The sequence below is a fragment of the Phoca vitulina genome, unplaced genomic scaffold (genome assembly GCF_004348235.1).
Source record: "Phoca vitulina isolate PV1807 unplaced genomic scaffold, GSC_HSeal_1.0 scaffold16, whole genome shotgun sequence".
NCBI lineage: Eukaryota > Metazoa > Chordata > Mammalia > Carnivora > Phocidae > Phoca > Phoca vitulina.
This window is the reverse complement of record NW_022589719.1, coordinates 32,610,123-32,631,087: the sequence shown is the minus strand read 5'-3', so window position 1 is coordinate 32,631,087 and position 20,965 is coordinate 32,610,123. Positions and strand designations below refer to the sequence as shown.

Genomic DNA, 20,965 nt, shown 5'->3' with positions numbered 1-20,965 from the left:
CCCCCCCCCCCCCCCCCCCCCCCCCCCCCCCGCCCAGATCTCGGAGAAGCTGTCTCAGCTGCAGGCACGGCGCCAGGAGACAGCGGACAAGTGGCAGGAGAAGATGGACTGGCTCCAGCTTGGTGAGCTGCGGCGGGGGCCAGGCCTCGGGAGAAGGGGCTGGGGGTCCCGTAACCTGTCGTTTCCAGAGTAGGTAAGACCAAGAGGCCTGGGCATGGAACTCAAGGTGCCCGCCCTCGGCACTGCCTGGCTCTGCTCGGTGCCCCTGCTCTGGGGCACTAGCTTCCTCCGTGTCCCTGTTCTCCGAGGGCTGTGGCTACAGGGCTCTGCTGGTGCTCTGACCTGCCGTCTCCCTGTGGCCCCCCCAACCCCTGCAGTGTTGGAAGTGCTCGTATTTGGGCGAGACGCGGGTATGGCGGAGGCCTGGCTGTGCAGCCAGGAGCCGTTGGTGCGAAGCGCCGAGCTGGGTCGCACAGTCGACGAAGTTGAGAGCCTCATCAAGCGGCACGAGGCCTTCCAGAAGTCCGCGGTGGCCTGGGAGGAGCGTTTCAGCGCGCTGGAGAAGCTCACCGCGGTGAGGGCTGCGGGACCCCAGGAACGCCCGCCCCCTCCCACTGCCCCAGGCCTGTGATCTCTCCCGCTTGAAGGACACGCATCTTCTCTTCCTGCTGCACCAGCCTCTCCCCGATGTGAGCCAAGAGTGCCGCTTGTCACCACAGCTTTAGGAGCCATCCGTCCCCCCCCCCCCCCTCCACCGGGTGACGCTAACAGACACCATCTGCCCCGTTGCTTCTAATCCCCACCTTCTTTTGGAATTCTATTTTCTATCCTTTCTATTTCATCAGGCTGGAGCAGAGGCCTTTCAGCTTTCCCCAGTGCCCTGGTCCTCTTAAGTGAGACCTTCTGTGCTCTGATCCCAGACTGTTTTGACAGCTGGAGGAGCAGGAGAAGGAGAGGAAAAGGAAGAGGGAGGAGGAGGAACGGAGGAGACAGCCCCCTGCTCCGGAGCCCACAGCCAGTCAGCCTGAAGGGGACCTGGTGGACGGCCAGACGGCTCCTGATGCTGCCTGGGACAGGTGAGAGCTGGGACACCTGGGGAAGGAGGAGGAGGAGGCTGAGTCTCGGCAACGCAAGGGCTTAACGCTCTGTGTCACCTCCTGCTGTTCTAGAACCCACCCCCGGCTACCGGCGTCCACACAGCAGGCCAGCGTTAACGGAGTCTGCGCAGATGCAGAGTCCCCACAGGTGACCCCCGCTGCCCTGTGCACCCCCATCAGGATCTTAGTCCCCCCACGTCTTGCACGTCCTCTTACAGCTTCTTGTCCTTGTAGCCCCTGTTGGAACAACAGAGACTTGAGCACGGCAGCTTTGCAGAAGGACCTGTGAGTTTCTCCCAGAAGTGTGGGTGTTAGTAACCGGGAGATGAAGGCGTGCAGACGGGCGTGAGCCAGGTGGTGGTGGTGGTGCTGGGCACAGGAGAGGGTGGGGGCCCAAAGGACACGCGGCGGCCAGGAAGACCAGCTCTTGGACTTCAAGCATCATGACATTCAGGCGAGGTATTTCCCATCTGCTCCTTTGACGCCGACACTGTTTTCCATTTTCCCCACAGGGGTCCGGCACCGGGGATGAGGCCAATGGGCCCCGGGGAGAGAAGCAGGCCCGGACGCGGGGCCCAGCCCCTCCTGTGATGCCCCAGAGCAGGTCATCCGAGTCAGCCCGGGTTGCCACTCTGCCGCCTCGAGGCCCCGAGCTCTGTGCCCAGGAACAGATGGAGGGGATGCTGTGTCGCAAACAGGAGATGGAAGCCTTCGGCAAGAAGGCTGCCAACAGGTACTGGGCCTGGCCTTCCCTGCAGCCTCCTCCTCCGTAGACAGGGGGGAGGTGCCCTGTAGGAGGAGGCTCCTCTGGGACGGGGGAGGACCCAGGAGAAGAGTGGGGCCTCAGGTGAGGGTCGGGGGAGGGGGGAAAGACGAGGAGCTCAAAGATAGGAGTGGTACTGGCAGTCCTCAGACATCCGAGCTAGTCCCAGGGTTCTAGGCCCCCGCAGAGACTGGTCACCCGTGTCACCTGCACCACGGTCCCGCCCAGGTCGTGGCAAAACGTGTACTGCGTCCTGCGGCGTGGGAGTCTCGGCTTTTATAAGGACGCCAAGGCAGCCAGCACGGGAGTGCCATACCACGGAGAAGTGCCTGTCAGCCTGGCCAGGGCCCAGGGCAGCGTCGCCTTTGATTATCGAAAACGCAAACACGTCTTCAAGCTGGGGTAGGAGTGGGAGGTGCCCTGGGGAAGGCGGGGCGGGGGGGCTGCGGGGAGCTGGGGGCGATACAAAGGAAAGGGGAGCCACAGGCTAGAAGCAGAGGGAATAGAGTTATAGGGCTGGGCGTTTGGGGCCAGCCATGTACATGAGGGAAAGGTGGGGGACTCTGGTCGTATTCCACACTAAGGGGAGCAGGGGCCCCAAGATGCAGGCCTGACTGCTGACGATGGCAAGCAAGATAACGATCCCCGGATGGGAAATCTGAAGGGAGGGTGCGGGCGCTTCCCGGCCGCTGCGGCCTCCCAGGGCTTGCCCCCGCCTGCCAGCGAGCAGCCAGAGCAGGAGGCATGGCCTGGGGTGCAGATGAGCTCACCGTGATCCTCGGCAGCTGAACGGCAAGGGTTTGCTTCTGCACAGTCCTGGGAATCTGAAGAATGTGCAGGACGTGTCTGGTCTGGCGCCCGGGGCTGTAGCCGCGTGTTCCCCAGCCTGGCCTCGGCCTGTAACCGAGCTCTTCCCCAGCTCTCGTGCAGCCATCCCACGTTCTCAGCTCTGCCCTGACGTTTCTCTTTTCTCCCAACAGCTTACAGGATGGAAAGGAGTATTTATTCCAGGCCAAGGATGAGGTGAGCTGGCCCCTTCTCCTCCCACGCCCCCGTCTCTCCGCGCCACTCTCAGAACGGTCCAGTTGCAGCTTCCCCTTTCTTCCCTCTCCTCCCTCTTTCCTCGAGTAAGGGTCTCCTCCGCGATCAGGCCACCTGGATGTCGGTGAAAGCCGCACACAAACCTCTTCCCCGTCTTGATCGCCCCGTCGCTTCTCTGCCAGCTCTCGGAGGCAGCTTCCGGCTGCCCTGCGGCTGAGCACCCACCCCTCTGTGCCCTGTGCAGGCGGAGATGAGCTCCTGGCTGCGGGTGGTGAGCGCCGCCATTGCCACGGCGTCCTCCGCCTCCGGAGAGCCCGAGGAGCCGGCGGTGCCCAGTGCTGCCCGCGGCATGACCCGGGCCATGACCATGCCCCCAGTGTCACCGGCTGGGGCCGAGGGGCCTGTCGTACTTCGCAGCAAGGATGGCCGAGAACGAGAGAGAGAAAAACGCTTCAGCTTCTTCAAGAAGAGCAAGTAGTGGGGGGGGAGGGGGGCCCAAGGCTCCCGGGCCAGCTTCTTCCCTCAATTCAGGAAACTGCCAGGGACCGTCAACAGGGACCACCCTCTTGTCAGGACAACTGCCTGCTGCTAGGGTCTGTTGCCAAGGTCAGCCCATCACCAGGAACTGTCTCGGAGGACAAGTCAGTGTTCCCAAGGGCAACGCTCCTCTTCTGCTATTTAATTCCAGACTGGTGGTGGGACCCAGGCGACCCCCAATTCCACTCCCACCTCCTGACGTCCTCCATCTCCCCCCGGTCCTACACCCCAACCCCGACCCGGGTGCGGGCAGCGCTGCACCCTCCACAGAGGCCATGTGGGCACGGCTGCCCCTGCCTCAGGTCATTCTCCCACCGCAGCAAGGGCATGCCCCTCAGTTCCTTGCCCCTGGGGACCAGCCAGGAACCTCTCAGAGCTGAAGCGGGACCTGGGGGCAAGATTGCCAGATGACCGAGTCAGAGACGCCGAAGCTCCCCCTTCCCATCCTAAGTTACCCTCTGATTCAAGCGGCCACTCCATCTCCAGCGACACTCAGTGGCTTCCAGGTGTGAGTGGTTCGGGGGCAGCCACAGCCTTGAGTCTGGCCAAGGAGGTGATTAAACAGCTCAGCTTCTCTTTCTGCTTCCGGGTGTCTTTGCTTTCCTGACCACAAGCCTCCCTGCCTCTGGCTCTGGTCTCCTGTATGTCAGGTTTCCTCTCTGCCCCCAGCCTCCCAGCCCTCAAAGAACCACATTATTTTGAGAGCCTCCCTAGCCCGGTCTCATTTCCCCATGATCATGACCTCCAGTTTGCTGGGCTGACCAATGACAAGCCTCTTTTTAGACCCAAGAAGTTCGCCATGGGTCAGGGTGATGGTAACAAGCACTACTAATGTTAAAAGGCAGTGATCAGCTCCTTCCCTGGTACACAACTTTCTTTACTCATGACTCTCTCGACTGTTTTCCAAAAATGAAAGACTGAATTGCCCAAGCAAGTCTCAGCCACTGCTCAGCCCGACAGTGAAGAATGGAGCGCGTGGGGGTGATTACTGACCCCATCTTCTGTCTCCTCCCCGGTAGAGAGGATCAAGGGAGTTCAGACAGGGGTCAGATAAGTGGCAAGTTTCCAATCCACTGACCAATAGGATGACATCACTCTGGGAAGCCACAAGTGTGTAAACACACACAAACACAGAATATATTCTAGATCTGGTAAAGTATAAAAAAAAGAGTAGGTAGCTTTCTCCCTTGTCTCTGGCTTGGCAATTGAAGTTTCAGGGCAACAGTATTGCCTTGGTGGTCTCCTACAGGAAAAGCTTTGTTCTTTCGCTGTTTCCCATAAACAAACAACCATTTCTTTTGGGAGCTCAGAGAAGATCTTTCCAGAGAAGCAGCCCTATCTGTAATTTTTTTTTTAATTTTTAATTCCAGTATAGTTAGCATACAGTGCTTTGTTAGTTTTGGGCATACAATACAGTGATTCAACACTTCTATGCATCACCCAGTGCTCCTCACGACAGATACACACCTTAATCCCAATTACCTATTTCACCCATCCCCCCACCCCCCCCCCTAAGCAGCCGTGTCTTTAGCATAATTGGCCAAGGGCCCTGGCTGAGTAGACCCCTGACCATCATCAGCCATGACTAAGACAGGGTCAGGTGTGTGCAGGCCCGGGACTCGCACAACACAGCCCCAGAATGGTCTCCAAACATGACATCTGGTAGACCAGACAGCCCACAAAATAATTCTCCCTTTCTCTTAAGAAAAGCAGATTCAGAAGTATTCCACAGTCAACATGTTGGATAAATGTGACTGGAACAATCTGTTGGGGGACTAAATGGAATAATACATCAGCACTACAACCTTCTCTTGTTCTTCAGGTACAACTGTGCAAAGGAAGAAAAAGTCATACATTGTAGAGCGCTCAGGGAAACAGGGTTTTTCCACTGCAACGTGGCAAGCCTGGGAGCTAGGAGGGGAAGCAATAATGGGAAATTTTAGAAGGAAATGTACATGGGAGTGAGAAATTAATGAAGAAATGCTCATTTTAGCATGTAAAATGTGAGTGGAAATTGGGCAGCCAAGTACAACAGTCTTATAGGATGCAGTCAGTCACTGTGAATGGAGGAGTCATGAAGATGTGCTTTGAGCATCATCTAGGTGGCAGGACATAGAAGAGGATAAACATAAGGTCAGGAAGTAAGTTTCGAGAGACACCTTCAGATATGAGTGGAAGACAAGGAAAGTTCCAGAAAGATACCAAATGAAATGGAGCAGTGAGGGCTATGAGAAAGATTAGAGCACAAAAATACAGTACGTGCAGGTCTGAGAAATATGGACAGCTAAACGTGGATTATTTGGAGAAAAATGGATTTGCCTTCTCACCAAACACGGCCTCCGAGGGTGAACTCTAGATCTGCACTGTCCAAGACGGTAGCCATGAGCCACATGTGGCTACTGAGCACCTGAAATGTGGCTAATCCAAAGTGAAATGTGCTTTAAGTGTAAAATGCTCACCAACTTCAAAAACTGAAGAGGAAAAGAAGAATTTAAAATATTTCATTAAATACTTTTTATACTGATTATATGTTGAAATATTTTAGCTTTATTGGGTTTCAAAAGTATTTAAATGAACTTCAGCTGTTTCATTTTACTTTTTAAATGTCTTTACTGGAAAATTTTAAATTACATAGATGGCTGACCATATATTTCTGTTTGGACAGCCCTGCTTTTGTTTTTCGTTTTAACATTTTATTTTTAAGTCAACTCTACACCCAACGTGGGGCTCGAACTCATGACCCTGAGATCAAGAGTCACACATTCCACCTACTGAGCCAGCCAGGCGCCCCAGGATGGTATCGCTTTAAATTGACTACAGACCTAAACGTAAATAGTAAAAAACATTACTGTTAATAGAGGAAAATGTAGGAGAATACATTTGTGACTCAGGGGGGTAGAAAAGGACAGCTTATACAAAACTGCAAAAGCACAAACTTTAAGACAAAAATTAATTAGATTCCATAAAAAATTAAGAATTTCTGTTCAATGAAGGGCACCATGGACAAAGTTAATAATTAGTGGAATGACGGAAAATATTTAGAGATCAATGTCTAGAATAAACAAGAAAATCCTGCAAATCAACAACAAAGAGGAGATTGCAACCACTAAGAAAGTTGGGCAAGACATATGAACAGGAAATTTACAGAAGAGCAAACTCAAAAAAACTAAAAAGAGGAGATCCCTAAAATCATCAGTAATCAGAGAAATGCAAATTAAAACAACAGTGCTATATCACTTTATACCTATTAGACTAGCAGAAATTAGAAAACTGGACAATGTCCAACATTGGCAGAGTCATTGATATACAGGGTCCCTCACGTGCTGCAGGTGACAGGGTAGACTGGTACAGTTTCTCCAGAGAACAACCTGGCACTACTTAGACTAGTTCCATGTATACCCAGTGACCCAGCAACCTAGCAATTCCACCCTGGGTTTATATCCCCTCAAATTCTCACAGGGATCCAGTAGGGCACACATAATTACTGTAATGATGCTAATAATTGTAACCTTGTTTATAATAGTGGGGCATTGGAGGCAACATGAGTGTCCTACACATAGAGACGGATAGGTAAAACACAGTGGTTGCACATTAGGGAGTATTACCCAGTGGTTAGAGAGCACACAGCAACACAGGTGCTTAGTGAAAAAACTAAAACAATGAGCCATGCAACACAATTTACATAAACATCTACATAATTTACCCAAATGCACAATCGATGGACCTTGTTTAGATCCACATTAGAAGAAACCAATTGCAAAAAGACATTTGCAACAATCTAGGGGAAATTTTAATATAAAGATTAGATAATATTAGCATAGTCCTGATGTTCTCATTAGAGGTAGATAGTAAAGTCCTTATAGGCGAAATAACATCATGTCTGGGATTTGCTTTTTTTTTTTCTTTTTATTAACATATAATGTATTCTTTGTTTCAGGGGTACAGGTCTGTGATTCATCAGTCTTACACAATTCACAGTGCTCACCATAGCACATACCCTCCCCAATGTCCATCACCCAGCCACCCCATCCCTCCCACCCCCCTCCACTCCAGCAACCCTCAGTTTGTTTCCTAAGATTAGGAGTCTCTTATGGTTTGTCTCCCTCTCTGCTTTTGTCTTGTTTCATTTTTCCCTCCCTTCCCCTATGATCCTCTGCCTTGTTTCTCAAATTCCTCATATCAGTGAGATCATATGATAATTCTTTCTCTGATTGACTTATTTTGCTTAGCATAATAGCCTCTAGTTCCATCCACGTCATTGCAAATGGCAAGATCTTTTTTTTTTTTTGATGGCTGCATAATATTCCATTGTGTGTGTGTGTACCACATCTTCTTTATCCATTCATCTGTTGATGGACATCTAGGCTCTTTCCATAGTTTGGCTATTGTGGACATTGTTGCTATAAACATTGGGGTGCACGTGCCCCTTCGGATCACTACATTTGTATTTTTGGGGTAAATACCCAGTAGTGCAATTGCTGGGTCTTAGGGTAGCTCTATTTTCAACTTTTTGAGAAACCTCCATACTGTTTTCCAGAGTGGCTGCACCAGCATGTTTTCCCACCAAGAGTGTAGGAGGGTTCCCCTTTCTCTGCATGGGATTTGCTTTTAAAAACTCCAGTCCAAAAAAAAAAGTACAGGGATGCCTGGGTGGCTCAGTTGGTTAAGCATCTGCCTTTGGCTCAGGTCATGATCTCAAGGTCCTGGGATGGAGTCCCGCATCGGGCTCCTTGCTCAGTAGGGAGTCTGCTTCTCCCTCTGCCTGCTGCTCCCCCTGTTTGTGTTCTCTCTCTCTCTCTGACAAATAAATAAATTTAAAAAAAAAAAAGTACAGGGGATAGATAAAGTCAGCAGAATGTTGATAACTGTCAAAGCTGGGTCAAGAAACGGTCCAAAAGAGTTCATCATAATATCCTCTATTTGTGCCTTTTTGAAAATGTCCACAATAAAACATTTTTTTAAATGGATAAAGCAAATGCTCACTGAAAAGACATGTCTGGCAAGAACACAAACAAAATAATACACACTAAACTCATTAGAATGGCTGCCTACGAGGGAAGGGGAAGTGAGATAAAAGGGAATAAAGAGTAGGGCAATAGAAGGAGGGAAGGAGATGGAACGGTGCAGTCATGAGAAGGAACAGTATAAAAACGGGAGAAAAGGATGGTGAATGAAATGAAAACCTTAGAAGGGTGAAAACTTAAAAGAACATTAGTTTTGGTGACCTCAGAAAATATGGGGAATTGGGAGAGGTGGACAGAACCCAAAACACAGTGTACGAAGGTGGGCAATAGCAGGTTCAGACTCTCCATTTGCAAAGCAGTCTGGCCTGGAACACAGGGAAGGGACCCAAGATAGAAAACATTAATAGTGAAGATGAGTGGGAGCTATTTCAGAAATGGGTGAGGAGGTCCCCATACATGCTTAAAAAATCTGAGTGTGGAGAGAAACAGGGACTGACCAAGAGGAGGAGGGAAGGGGAGAGGTAGATAGAATTAGCTGGGAGAAATCATGAGTTGTATTAAAATTGGAAGGACAGTGCCTCTTCTGAAATAGCCGGCTGGGAAACAAAAAGAATTCGGTGAAAGAAACATATCAAAGTAGCTGGGGAGGAGGAGAGAAGCCTGGGGAATTTGTGCCTGATGGTATCAGAAAAGCTTCTATGGAGCCACCACAATGAAGAATGGTGACAACCACCCTGGCATGCTCCACTCAGAGATAAGCTGGATCCATCAATCTCCACAAACGTCTATTCTTTGTTCAAGAGTGACAGTGAGTAATCCTCCTAATAGCTTCTCTTTTACCACCAGGAGGCGCCCTTGCAACACAGCTGAATTTTGAATGCTAGAAAAGTGCCCGGAGTCCCAGCTGCCTAGACCTCCAGCAGCTTGGTGTGGACTTGGAGACCCTTTCTCACTCCTGTCCCTCCGCCCCGCCCCAAACAAGGAACTTCTCTGGGCCTCTGCACCAAGTATTCCTTTGGTGTATTCACCACGGACCAGGAACTGTGAAGGACACACTATTAGAGCCAATACTGTAATTAGAGAAAAACAGCCCACATATACGCATGAGCAAACAAAATGTGACCGATAAATGTAGGCTGGATACAATGCCTCTTAGAGCTATCCCAGCTCTGCCATCTTTGGTGCTGTTTCCTCGCCAGCGAATAAGATGCTTGCAATGAAAAATATTAAGTTATATTTAAAGCTCTACAAAAATTGACTACGTTTGCTTAAAATGTGGCTCTTCCGTGTCTCCAACATGTTGACCCAAGCTACCAAAGTGGCTGACCAGCCCGCTAAGAAAGCCCCCGTTTAGAGGACCCAGTGAGGTAACCCTTTGTCATCAGCTACCTACCCCCACCCCCGCCCCAACTGGCCCAATAGCACGACCCATTGTGATGGTTAGCGACTCCCCGGACTTCTGATTACACCCAGGTAGTGGTTGCGTCCGGAGCCCTTCTGACGCTTGAGCGCCGACCCCCCGCTTCCAGGGTGCTGATTGGCTAGCCGGGGCTGGGGGCGGGCTGACCTTCGCTCCGCAGCGTCGTCACCAGCTGGCCCCGCCCCCGTGTCGGGGCGACTGGGAGCCCAGCCTGGGGCAGCCATTTGTATGCCGCCGCGGGATTGGTCGCCCGGCTCCCGCGAGGGGGAGGGGAAGGAGGCAGCGCGCACTCGCGCGTGCGTGAGCTGGCGCGCGAGAAAGGGCCCGGTCGCGCCGAGGCTCGAGCGGCCGTCGCCATTTTGTAGGGTTCTCTCTGACGCGGGAGCCGCCGCCACCGCCGCCGCCACCCGGAGGTGCGAGGGGGTTTTCTGGGTGTGTGGGGAGCCCGAGGGTGGGCCGGGCTGGGCCTCTGGCGGACGGGACCAGCCCACGGCTTGGGTTTCTCTTGCTGCGGGAAGTCCGGGGAAGACAACGGGAGGAGGCGGGGCCGGGTCTCCGGAGGGGGCGGGGCAGGGGTCGGGTCGAGTCTTTGTTGGGGCGAAAGAGCTGAAGGTTAGGTCGCTGGGGGGGTCCCGGATTGGGGCCAAGGAAGCCTCTTTATTCTTCGAGTATCTTTGAAGGTAATACTGCACGGAGGAGAGGTACACCGATTTCCCTCCAAAACCTCGTTACTAGGGACACTCGAGATATATGCCTCTTGCCCCCTTCTTGAGCTCTTCTCTTTCCTGCCCCCCCCCAAAAAGAGTATTTTAAGACATAAAACAGCCAACCCTGTTACTTAACGCGCCTCATTTCACGGAGGTGATAGACGGTGCAGTGCATGCTGACCCCGACCTCCTGTTGGGGTGTCACACGCATCTCACATTCTTATGTACAAACCTTTCCTCTCTGTTAAGAAAATAATAAACGTTTATGTGAGCGTCTTGAATCTTGAAGGTGCCAAGAACTTCTTTGGAGGATTAAACCAAATGCAATGCACTGAAATTTCCCACTCCACCCCTAACTTTTGGAAATCTTATTTCTTCCCTCCCAGGCTCTTGTCAGGATGGTGAAGCTGTTCATTGGAAACCTGCCCCGGGAGGCCACAGAGCAGGAGATCCGCTCACTCTTCGAGCAGTATGGGAAGGTGCTGGAATGTGACATCATTAAGAACTACGGCTTTGTGCACATAGAGGACAAGACGGCGGCCGAGGATGCCATACGCAACCTGCACCACTACAAGCTGCACGGGGTGAACATCAACGTGGAAGCCAGCAAGAATAAGAGCAAAGCCTCCACCAAGTTACATGTGGGCAACATCAGCCCCACTTGTACCAACCAGGAGCTTCGGGCCAAGTTTGAGGAGTATGGCCCAGTCATCGAATGTGACATCGTGAAAGATTATGCCTTCGTACACATGGAGCGGGCAGAGGATGCAGTGGAGGCCATCAGGGGCCTTGACAACACAGAGTTTCAAGGTGAACTGCTCTGGGGTCTGGGTGGCAGAACTGAGTAGTGGAGTCTAGGTCAAGACAGAGACAAGAACACAGGACCAGGCGGCTGGCAGGGTGATGTCTTCCATTCTATTTTAGCTGGATATAATAGAAAGATTGCACATTTACTACTCTTAAGTACAGTTTACTCTTGGAGAAGCAAACATGCCCTTTTCAGATTTATTTGCCAAGATGGTCCTCAACAACTGTGTAGAGTCACAGACTGGGTTACTTTATCACGCAGTCTTCATTTGAGTGCTGTTGGAAGTTAATCTGCCTTGGCAAATGAATACCTCATGGGAGGAGGGAGGAGAAAAGTCTGTGGATTACCTGCTTTTTTTTTTTTTTTCTTAAAGATTTTATTTATTTATTCATAAGAGAGAGAGGCAGAGGGAGAAGCAGGCTCCTCGCCGAGCAGGGAGCCCGACGCGGGACATGATCCCAGGATCCTGGGATCGTGACCCAAGCCGAAGGCAGTCGCTTAAACCATCTGAGCCACCCAGGCGCCCCCTGCTTCTTTTGTTATGATCAGAAAGCCTTATATTTGAGTTTAAATGCTTAGGGTTTATACTCTTTATGGCCTGGGGTGATAGGTTGTTGTGGGAAAGAGGAGCAGAGACATCTAGAGGGATCCCTATATTATAATTCTGGATGGTGAAGCTGGATTTGGGGATGTATCTTTTGAGTGCATTCAAATGTGTTCAGTCTGTCAACTATACAAGCAGGGCCCAAACCCATGCCACCGGACTATTCTCTTCCACTGACGATTATTTAACCCTAATAGGAAAAAAAGAAAATTTTTAAAAATAGTAGGTTGAATGAAACGTTGGTCCTGTTCTGAAAGGTTCCAAGAAGGGTGTCATGGAGCATATTGTATAATTTTACCAATTATAAAGATACTTAGGTTATCGTTAATACCCCAGGGTTGTCTGAAGACTGCCGCTGTGCTGTCTAATATGGTAGCCCCTAGGCACAGGTGGCTATTAATTAAATTTTAAATTTCAGTTTTTCAGTTGTACTGTACACATTTGAAGCACTCAGAAGTCACATGAGGCTATTCGTGCCTGTATTAGTGTAAATAGAGAACATTTGCATCATTATAGAAAGTTCTGTTGGACAGCGCTGTTCGTTGACAGTGTCATCTTGAGCCACACATTTACAGCCACTTCTCAGGTTCATAAGTTAACACCATTTTTTCTGAGTGCCACTAAAAGGTTTGTTGAAAAGGACTTAAGTGTCTTCTGCTAAACCTAGAAAACAGTGAGAAAAGAAATGGCAGAAGAGGAAAAGTTGACCAGAAAAGGGTAAGAAAGTTTGCAAATAGTGTAGATTGCAAATACTGCGTCAGATCTCTCTGGCTCAGCCAGTGGTGTCCTGGCCTTTAGCTCCTCTCTAAAGCATAGGGCAAAAGTCATAGATAACTTGCTACCATTAACGAGTTGTGTGACTTTGGACAAGTGTTTTTAATCTCTCTGTGCTTCATTTTCCCTACTTATAAAATAGAATTAATGATTCCTGCAATACCTCCCTCACATGATGGTAGTGAGGCTAGAATGAGGTAATAGATGTGAAAGTGTATTGACAGTAAACACTATATGATGAAAGGTGAGTGGTGTTTGCAATGAGTGTGTTTCCATTATGGTTAGAAGCTTATTTAAAATGTGATAGTTCACTTTCCTCACTTACCTATCTTATTTATATTTGTTTTTCTTTTATTAATTTGGAAAGCTGTTGCACTTCAGACAGCTTTAAGAATATTCTTAATTATTTTTCACTTGATGGAGATGGGATCATGAATGGACAGTGTGGGGGGAAAATAGGGGTTCTCTCTTGACAGGTAACAAAATTATGCAATTTAAGTCGGGTCCAAACTCTGCAAAGATGTCCTAGTAATGTAATACTGCATGTCCTTATTTTTTTAATATACAATTGAATAAAAGGATAAGGGCAAAAGTATGCATACAGAAGTCAATTAGTTGGGAGGGAGTTGGCTTGGGAAGAGTGTGTGTTTTAATAAAGCAGGTTTACTCTAGGAAGTGAATGTTTGAAAAACATCATTGGAAAAGAAGAATCCTTTATTTGGCTTTGATGTTCTTAGCCTTCCGCTCTGGAGAAAGCACTCTACTCTGAGTTATACATATAGACATTTTTTATAACCAGCTCTGTTTTTTTTTTTTTTTTAATTAAAAAAAAGGATTTTATTTATTTATTTATTTATTTGACAGGGAGAGCACAAGCAGGGGGAGTGGCAGGCAGAGGCAGAGGGAGAAGCAGGCTCCTTAATGCGGGACTCGACCCCAGGACCCCGGGATCATGACCTGAGCCGATGGCAGACACTTAACCAACTGAGCCACACAGGCGCCCCACCAGCTCTGTTTTTTTCCAGATGACCAGAGAAAGTTTAGCATGGGATAATACGTTGCAGTTTTACAGAAAATATAATCCATATACCAGATTGTCACATTTGTCTATAAAGCCTTTTTAGTCAGCTCCTAATGAAGGTGGCCTCTTAAGAGTGCCACTTTGAGGGCACCAGGGTGGCTCAGTCGGTTAAGCGGCTGCCTTTAGCTCAGGTCATGATCCCAGAGTCCTGGGATCGAGCCCCGCATCGGGCTCCCTGCTCAGCGGGAAGTCTGCTTCTCCCTCTCCCTCTGCCTGCCACTGCCTGCTTGTGTGTTCTCTGTGTCAAATAAATAAATAAAGTCTTAAAAAAAAAAAAAAGTGCCACCTTGAACATCTTTTGAACCTTTATCAACAGTTGCTATTTAGGCTTCTGCATTTATGACTTATAAAAGGAAGCAGCAGAACCTGAGCTAACCTGGGTCTTTCAAGACGTGTTTCCTCTCCACAAGCAGCAGTGAACTGAACCACTCTTGAGTTGGCAGTTTGCATTGGAAGACAGTAAATAAAAAAGCTGTTCCCAAGTAACAGTTCAAGCAACTGAATTGGGAATGATGCATAAGAGGTTAGGTGTCTTGCTTATCCCCAAATGTAAACAAGCACTAAACTGGAGTGCTATTTACACCCCCAGCCTTCTCTGGCTCCTGGCACATGATAGCTGCTCAGCACTTAGGACCCCAGGTTGCCCATCTCTCAGCATTTTAATAATCTTTTCTGTTCCAGCTTTCAAAAGAAAACACTTCTATTAGGCTGGCTTTCTGGGAAATGTTGGCAGCATATTTCACTAACTTTTGGAGTTCTCAGAAAATCTTTAAACTTTTGGCCTCTCCAAGTGTAGCAGAGTGGCAGAATTTAATCTTTCAGTTTTCTTTGCCCTGCTTCCTTAAGGTAATAAATAGAAGCATAGATTTTTTAACTGTAAGAACTAAATTAAAAACCTAGTTACAGGGGCGCCTGGGTGACTCAGTTGTTAAGCGTCTGCTTTCGGCACAGGTCATGATCCCAGGGTCCTGGGATTGAGTCCTGCATCGGGCTCCCTGCTCCGCGGGGAGCCTGCTTCTCCCTCTTCCACTCGCCCTGCTTGTGTTCCCTTTCTCACTGTGTCTCTCTCTCTCTCTGTCAAATAAAATCTTAAAAAAAAAAAACAACCTAGTTACAACCTTTGGAAAGATTGGGGGAAAAAACAAACAACTATCGCTTCTATTACAGATTTTTTTAGTTCTAGTTAAAAAAAATTTTTTTACCTGAATGCTTTTTACAGCTGCTACAGTGGTAGATTATAAACACAGATGTTTATAAACTTAGGAGTTCTGTCAATACAGGAATGAAGATTGGATGTAGTAACAAATACCAAGGAAAAATCACTGGGTTTTGTTTCTCAAAAAAAAAAAAAAAATCCAGTAACAGGGCCAGAATCTATAAAAGTAAAAAGCAAATTAAATTGAAATTTAAAAAAAAATTTTTTTTAAGATTTTATTTATTTATTTGACAGAGAGAGAGCACAAGTAGGCAGAGCAGCAGGGAGAGGGAGAAGCAGGCTCCCCAACCAGCAGGGAGCCCAACATGGGGCTCGAACCCAGGACCCTGGGATCATGACCTGAGCCAAAGGCAGCCGCTTAACGACTGAGCCACCCAGGCGCCCCTTGAATTTTTTTTTTTTAATGTACTTCTAGGTCTCTGAATTGGCGGCTTTTTAGATTGGCATGGTTACTCCGACTTCAGAATGGGAACAGCTTGTGTCTATCACACAGGTTAATGTCACCATGCATGTTTGAAAACCAAGTAACTTTTAGTCTTCCAGTCTAAATCATAGGGAACTTTACATTTGGGATATAAATTGGGGCAAAAAAATCTGTGTTTCTATTCTAAGCATAGTTAGCATGTGGCCCTAAGAATTAGAATGGGAGTATTTAAATCTCTGAAAACAATGGGTAGCTAAATGCTCCATTCAGAGAATTACTGCTATTTGGTATCTGCTGGCTATCAATGGTGATGGTGGATGCTGCGTCTCTGCTAGCAGCTAGAAGTAAAAACCTGAGCACTTTTGTTTCTGCTAAAGAAGGGGTTTTAAGTTGGAGGTGGCAACTACTTGAAACTGGGGTGGTAGGAATCTTAGACATTGGGCAGAACTGCGTGTGACTAAAGTGACATTACTGCACTAACCCGCTCCCCTCTCAGGGTCAGTGCATGGCGCTGTTCTGGCTGCCGTCCTGAGTCGGGCTGTTTCCAACAGGATGGTGGAGCACGAGGCCTCCTATCGCATAGCTGCATCCACAACAAGGTCTGTTAAAGAGAGAGCAACTTGCTGATGGCGGAGGGGGGATTTGTTCTGAGCAGCCCTTAAGAGTGATGTGAAGCCCCTGTTCTCTGCATCTGTAGTGGCTGCCGTTTGGCTGCAATTTGAGAAATACTGACTTGATCTCCAAAGTCTTAGGCAGTTTGGGACTAAATACTGCCAACAATATTCCTTTCCTCAAACTGCTCTTCAAGACCTTGGATGCTTTCATCAGCAAAGATTGTTTCTTCTCTTAGCTGTTCGTAGTGCTGGCCATTCCTGGAAGAATGGATGTTGCTTGTTTGTATGGGTGCCCAGAGGCTTTTAGGCAAATGCTGCATTTTTCTAACAAGTAGATAATCCCCTATGAAGAACTGTAAGCTACGTGGCAGGATGAAGTGCTGAATTACATGGGAACACACGGTCCCTAAGAAACCAGTACTGCTTCAGTATCTTTCTAATTCTTGCTGTTGAGAGACCTTGGTCAAGCTTTCTTTTCCGCAGTAGGCATGGATTCGCCCTTGCTGAAAAACATGGGGGTGGGGTTGAAATCTGAAGGGTCGCATAACTCCTAGAGGTACTGAGGTGAAGCAGATGATGAGCCCAGGTGTGGTTTGTGTATCCAGCATAGCCTTCTGGTGACACCTGCAAAGATGTCTGGAGGAAACGAGATGGAGAGAAGATTGCCGTGGTTTTTAAGCTACAGTAAATGCTGAGGCCTTATATTGCCCTGAGTAAATCAGTGAGAGGTTGGTAAGAAGCTTTTCAAATCTGGCATAACTGAGGTTTTGTTGGCGATTTGATTTGGAAGAATTGGCAGGTCTTGAATCATTACAGTTATAATCAAGTCTTAGCAGTGGTAAATGGAAAATTTTTCAGTTTCTGTGTTGGGGGCCAGGGGAAAGGAAGGGAAAGTTGCGGACACAGAAGTAGGGAATCCGGCTACCTGATGTAAGTAGAAAGTATTGACTGGTCTCTGAGGACTCACATTTTCTAGCTCTCATCTGTATTAAAACTTCACTTCAACTTCTTTTGGAGGGGATTGCTGAGAAAGGGTTGTAGGAGCGTGTGTATGTATGTGTGTCCTACGCCAACTAGTTTACTTTCATTTGGGGGAGGATTAAAGAATGTCAGTGAGTTATAATAAAGTCTTCTTACATCTGTTTCCTCAAGGCAAACGAATGCACGTGCAGTTGTCCACCAGCCGGCTTCGGACTGCCCCTGGGATGGGAGACCAGAGTGGCTGCTATCGGTGTGGGAAAGAGGGGCACTGGTCCAAAGAGTGTCCCGTAGATCGTACAGGTCGTGTGGCGGACTTTACTGAGCAGTACAATGAACAGTATGGAGCGGTGCGCACGCCTTACACCATGGGCTACGGGGAATCCATGTATTACAACGATGCGTACGGAGCGCTCGACTACTACAAGCGGTACCGGGTCCGCTCTTACGAGGCGGTGGCGGCGGCGGCGGCGGCCTCTGCGTACAACTACGCGGAGCAGACCATGTCCCATCTGCCTCAAGTCCAGAGCACAGCTGTGACCAGTCACCTCAACTCCACTTCTGTTGATCCCTACGACAGACACCTGTTGCCGAACTCAGGTGCTGCTGCCACCTCGGCTGCTATGGCCGCTGCCGCTGCCAACACTTCCTCCTATTACGGAAGGGACAGGAGCCCCCTGCGTCGAGCTGCAGCTGTGCTCCCCACAGTTGGAGAGGGCTACGGTTATGGGCCAGAGAGTGAGCTGTCTCAGGCTTCAGCAGCTGCACGAAATTCTCTGTATGACATGGCCCGGTATGAGCGGGAGCAGTATGTGGACCGAGCGCGGTACTCAGCCTTTTAAAAACTGGAGGTGAGAGTGGGGCCGGTGTGGTTAAGAGAATATAGTTTCCTTGAAAGGGATCTGTGCTGCATAGAGGAGGCTAAAGCCACCTGTTTGTTTGCTGTCAGGACAGTATCCAAGAGAGAGAAATTTATGTATTAGTCTTAAATATTTCTCTAGCTTAGGCCAGAGGTTCATTTGGCCTGTTGAGGTTTTTTAGTATATGACTCCAGCCAACTTGTTCCTTCAGAGAGAACAACAACAAACTCAGTGAGAATATTATTTAATCAAGTGTAAGCAATCTGGGTTACAGAAACATAGTTAAAAGAACATTTGTTGAGTGCCCTTTCTGTACGTTATGTCATTTAATCTACACAAAAAGCCTTTAAGATATTTTCTCTTATACAGAGAAGGGAACGAAGGCTCAGAGAGATTAAGTACTTTGCCTGAAGTCATCTGATAATTGAGAGGTAGTCAGAATTCACACTCAACCATGTGGACTCCAAAACCCCATTCTCTTCCCACTAGAAAAGTCATTGTGGTGTAAGCGGAAGAGTACAGGTTCAGGAGTTAGTAATGAATATCACAGTGAGAATTTTAACTACAACTTTAGACTTCTCACTTGCTAGTAGTACTCCTCCTTAGGTCATTAGTTTTTATCAGAGGAAACTCTTCTAATATCCTAATCCTAAATCTGTAAGCCAGATAAAGTCCTATAAGCTTTAGATGTTTAGTTCTAAGGCCCTTGAAAGCAGTGTTTTGGTGCCACTTCCCATGGAGTCCTTTCCTTATTAATAATCCAGAGCACTTTATCCTGCATGAGCACTTGAAGCCATATTTCTGCATGGCCTGTTACTATCATTTAGAGCCCCAGCACTTCTCATTTTTTCCAGCAATTTTTGTTTTGGTTTTTGTTCAAGAGGAACACGTAAGGGACTAGATAAGTGTGTATAAAATCCCACTGGTGGTGACCCCAGAAATTTAATTTTTCCTACTTCAGAAAATGTATACCAAAGATGTTGGAATGGCAAGAATAATTAGTAGGATTATCTAGATAAATTTCATCTGAGTGGAAATGGCATCATGACAACTTTCTATTCTCATGGTTTTTCCTTGTACCTTGAAATTGAGCATCACTTGAATAGGAGGCCTACTCAAGTTAAACAGGAGTTTCCACGTTTCCTAACTTATCCCTTTGGTATATATGTGTAGAAGAAGAAAAAGCAATAGGAATTTGTCCTTTTATGTAGTGGGAAGCAAATAATGGTTTGAACCTGTGATAAATTGTATCTTATATGACCATGACAAGACTGGGATCTCCTGAGACCATTGTGTAGCAGAGTCTTCATGTGCGTAAAGTACATGCGCTTACAGCTTGTGTAGTTTGCCTTAATTTTTACTTTTAATGCAGCTGGATCTGCCACGAAGTGGGATATTTCTCTAAAGGTGGTATCATCTACCAGATAACTTGTTTTCCTCGAATGTGTTTTATAGTTAAATTAGTATATTGTAGTCTTTAAAAGAAGGGTATAGCTAAGGTATTTTAAAGTGAATTTTGACTGCAAGCAGTGGTTGTTCAACTAACCTCTTTTTAGTGATGACTTTTAAAGAAACTTACCTTCCAGGTGTGAACCTCAAATGGACTGAATAACCCTGAGTTGGTTGCAGTCCCAGGAGCCTGATGTTAATGAGGCTGCCAGGATGAAATACTCCAGAACTGTTGGGGATCTGAATTTGGGTCTCACCCTAGCAGAACTGATTCAAGAACGTCACAACTTTTGAAGTCGGTTGGTACAGATCAAGACCAAGATTTGGCCCTTTGTCTGTAATAAGTAGAGGAACTTGGTGTGAGTTAACTTTTTTCCCCCAGCCATTGGTGTCTGGAGTTCCCATCATCAATGGAAGAATTAGAGAATTTTAGGATTTCTTCTTTTGATTTGGTAAGGGTGATTTCACCAAGTAGGGGAACTACTGGAGTTATGGCTCTAAATCTGTGACAATATGACATATAGGTATGTCGGAGGGTGAATGAACTGTTCCTTGATACCCTTTGTGATTGTCATTTCTGAAAACTTGTTTACTATGAAAGAATAAAATGAAACAAATGTAGAGTAGTACAATTGGCCATATTTTAGATCTTGACATCATCTATTTTTTCTGGACATAAAAACTAAATTATGGTTTTTGATAGTATCTGTGTATGCCCTTTGTTGCAGTGACAGTAGCCTTTTATCACCAACACAGCGGTCTTCCAGATAGATTGCTTCTTATTCTATATATAGCTATAAGTAGATTCCTTGGTAATTACACAGGATGTAAGTTTGATCCAGTCTGACTTGGTTTTGTTTTGTTCTTTGTTCTTTTCCCCCTGGAATACAGGACGGGACCAGGGCCCTTGTACTCGGAGCCAAGCTGCTCTCCAGGCATTGTGTAAGCCTCTTGTGTTGTGCTCTCTTTCAGGTAGGATAATTGCGGACTGAACCCTCGGGCTGCGGTCATATATGAGAACTTGCTCCGCGCGGTCCCCTTTGCCGGGATGTTTCCATTGCTTCATGTTTCAGTAAACAAAGGAGTTTGTGACCAACTATGTTTTCTTTCTTAATTTAATTCTTCTAAGTTGACTTTTCTTTCCTCCTGATACTAGTCTCTGTAGCCTTTCACTCTATTCCTTACATTCTCAGCCTCTGAGCAGCCCTAGGTAAGGATTATGCTGGCATCCCCTTTTTCCTGTACAGGGGAACCCCTCTTATCTTGCTTTCCTTAGGAGTTGAACCCTTCTCCCTGTCTACCTGCAACATCTCCTTTCCCTTTAAAATGACCATGTAGTGGCAAGCGACCTTTTACTCTTCTCTGTTAGCTCTGGACTCTAACATTGAAGCTAATCTTTTGAAACTGCTAGGACCATTGGGGTTTTGGGGGTGGGGGTTGTTGTTGTTTTGTTTGTTTGTTTTGTTTTTTTATGTCTGACCTGTGATCGTGGTACAGCATTAGCTGAAATTTAGCCTTGTTTTACTCCACTCCTCCCACTTTTTTTTTTTTTAATATTTTGACAAATAAACGTTTCTAACACTTAAGTACCTTTTTGTGTTGTTATTTACCACCAGTATCTTCTGGTT

The 20,965-nt window shown here is 47.5% G+C and overlaps 2 protein-coding genes across 3 annotated transcripts in view; both read left to right on the top strand.

Annotated features, from left to right (window-relative positions):
• The window catches only part of SPTBN2 (spectrin beta, non-erythrocytic 2), a 38,363-nt gene extending 34,349 nt beyond the window's left edge, over positions 1–4,014 (top strand). Inside the window, exons 29-37 of one of the 2 annotated variants that reach the window (XM_032414470.1) lie at positions 38–122; positions 378–574; positions 934–1,076; positions 1,170–1,245; positions 1,332–1,382; positions 1,610–1,830; positions 2,089–2,262; positions 2,841–2,883; positions 3,146–4,014. In XM_032414470.1, coding sequence (XP_032270361.1) covers positions 38–122; positions 378–574; positions 934–1,076; positions 1,170–1,245; positions 1,332–1,382; positions 1,610–1,830; positions 2,089–2,262; positions 2,841–2,883; positions 3,146–3,379 — 1,224 coding nt within the window. In that variant the 3' untranslated portion in view covers positions 3,380–4,014. The remainder of the gene's footprint in view (positions 1–37; positions 123–377; positions 575–933; positions 1,077–1,169; positions 1,246–1,331; positions 1,383–1,609; positions 1,831–2,088; positions 2,263–2,840; positions 2,884–3,145) is intronic. The other variant, XM_032414471.1, reaches the window with a different exon arrangement.
• A 5,699-nt stretch (positions 4,015–9,713) lies between these two features.
• Positions 9,714–20,926, top strand: LOC116638474 (RNA-binding protein 4B). The gene is made up of 4 exons (XM_032414468.1): positions 9,714–10,235; positions 10,916–11,339; positions 17,203–17,879; positions 20,310–20,926. Exons 2-3 carry the CDS (start codon positions 10,928–10,930, stop codon positions 17,868–17,870), a joined length of 1,080 nt encoding a protein of 359 aa, XP_032270359.1. The 5' UTR covers positions 9,714–10,235; positions 10,916–10,927; the 3' UTR covers positions 17,871–17,879; positions 20,310–20,926.
• The last annotated feature ends 39 nt before the right edge of the window (positions 20,927–20,965 follow it).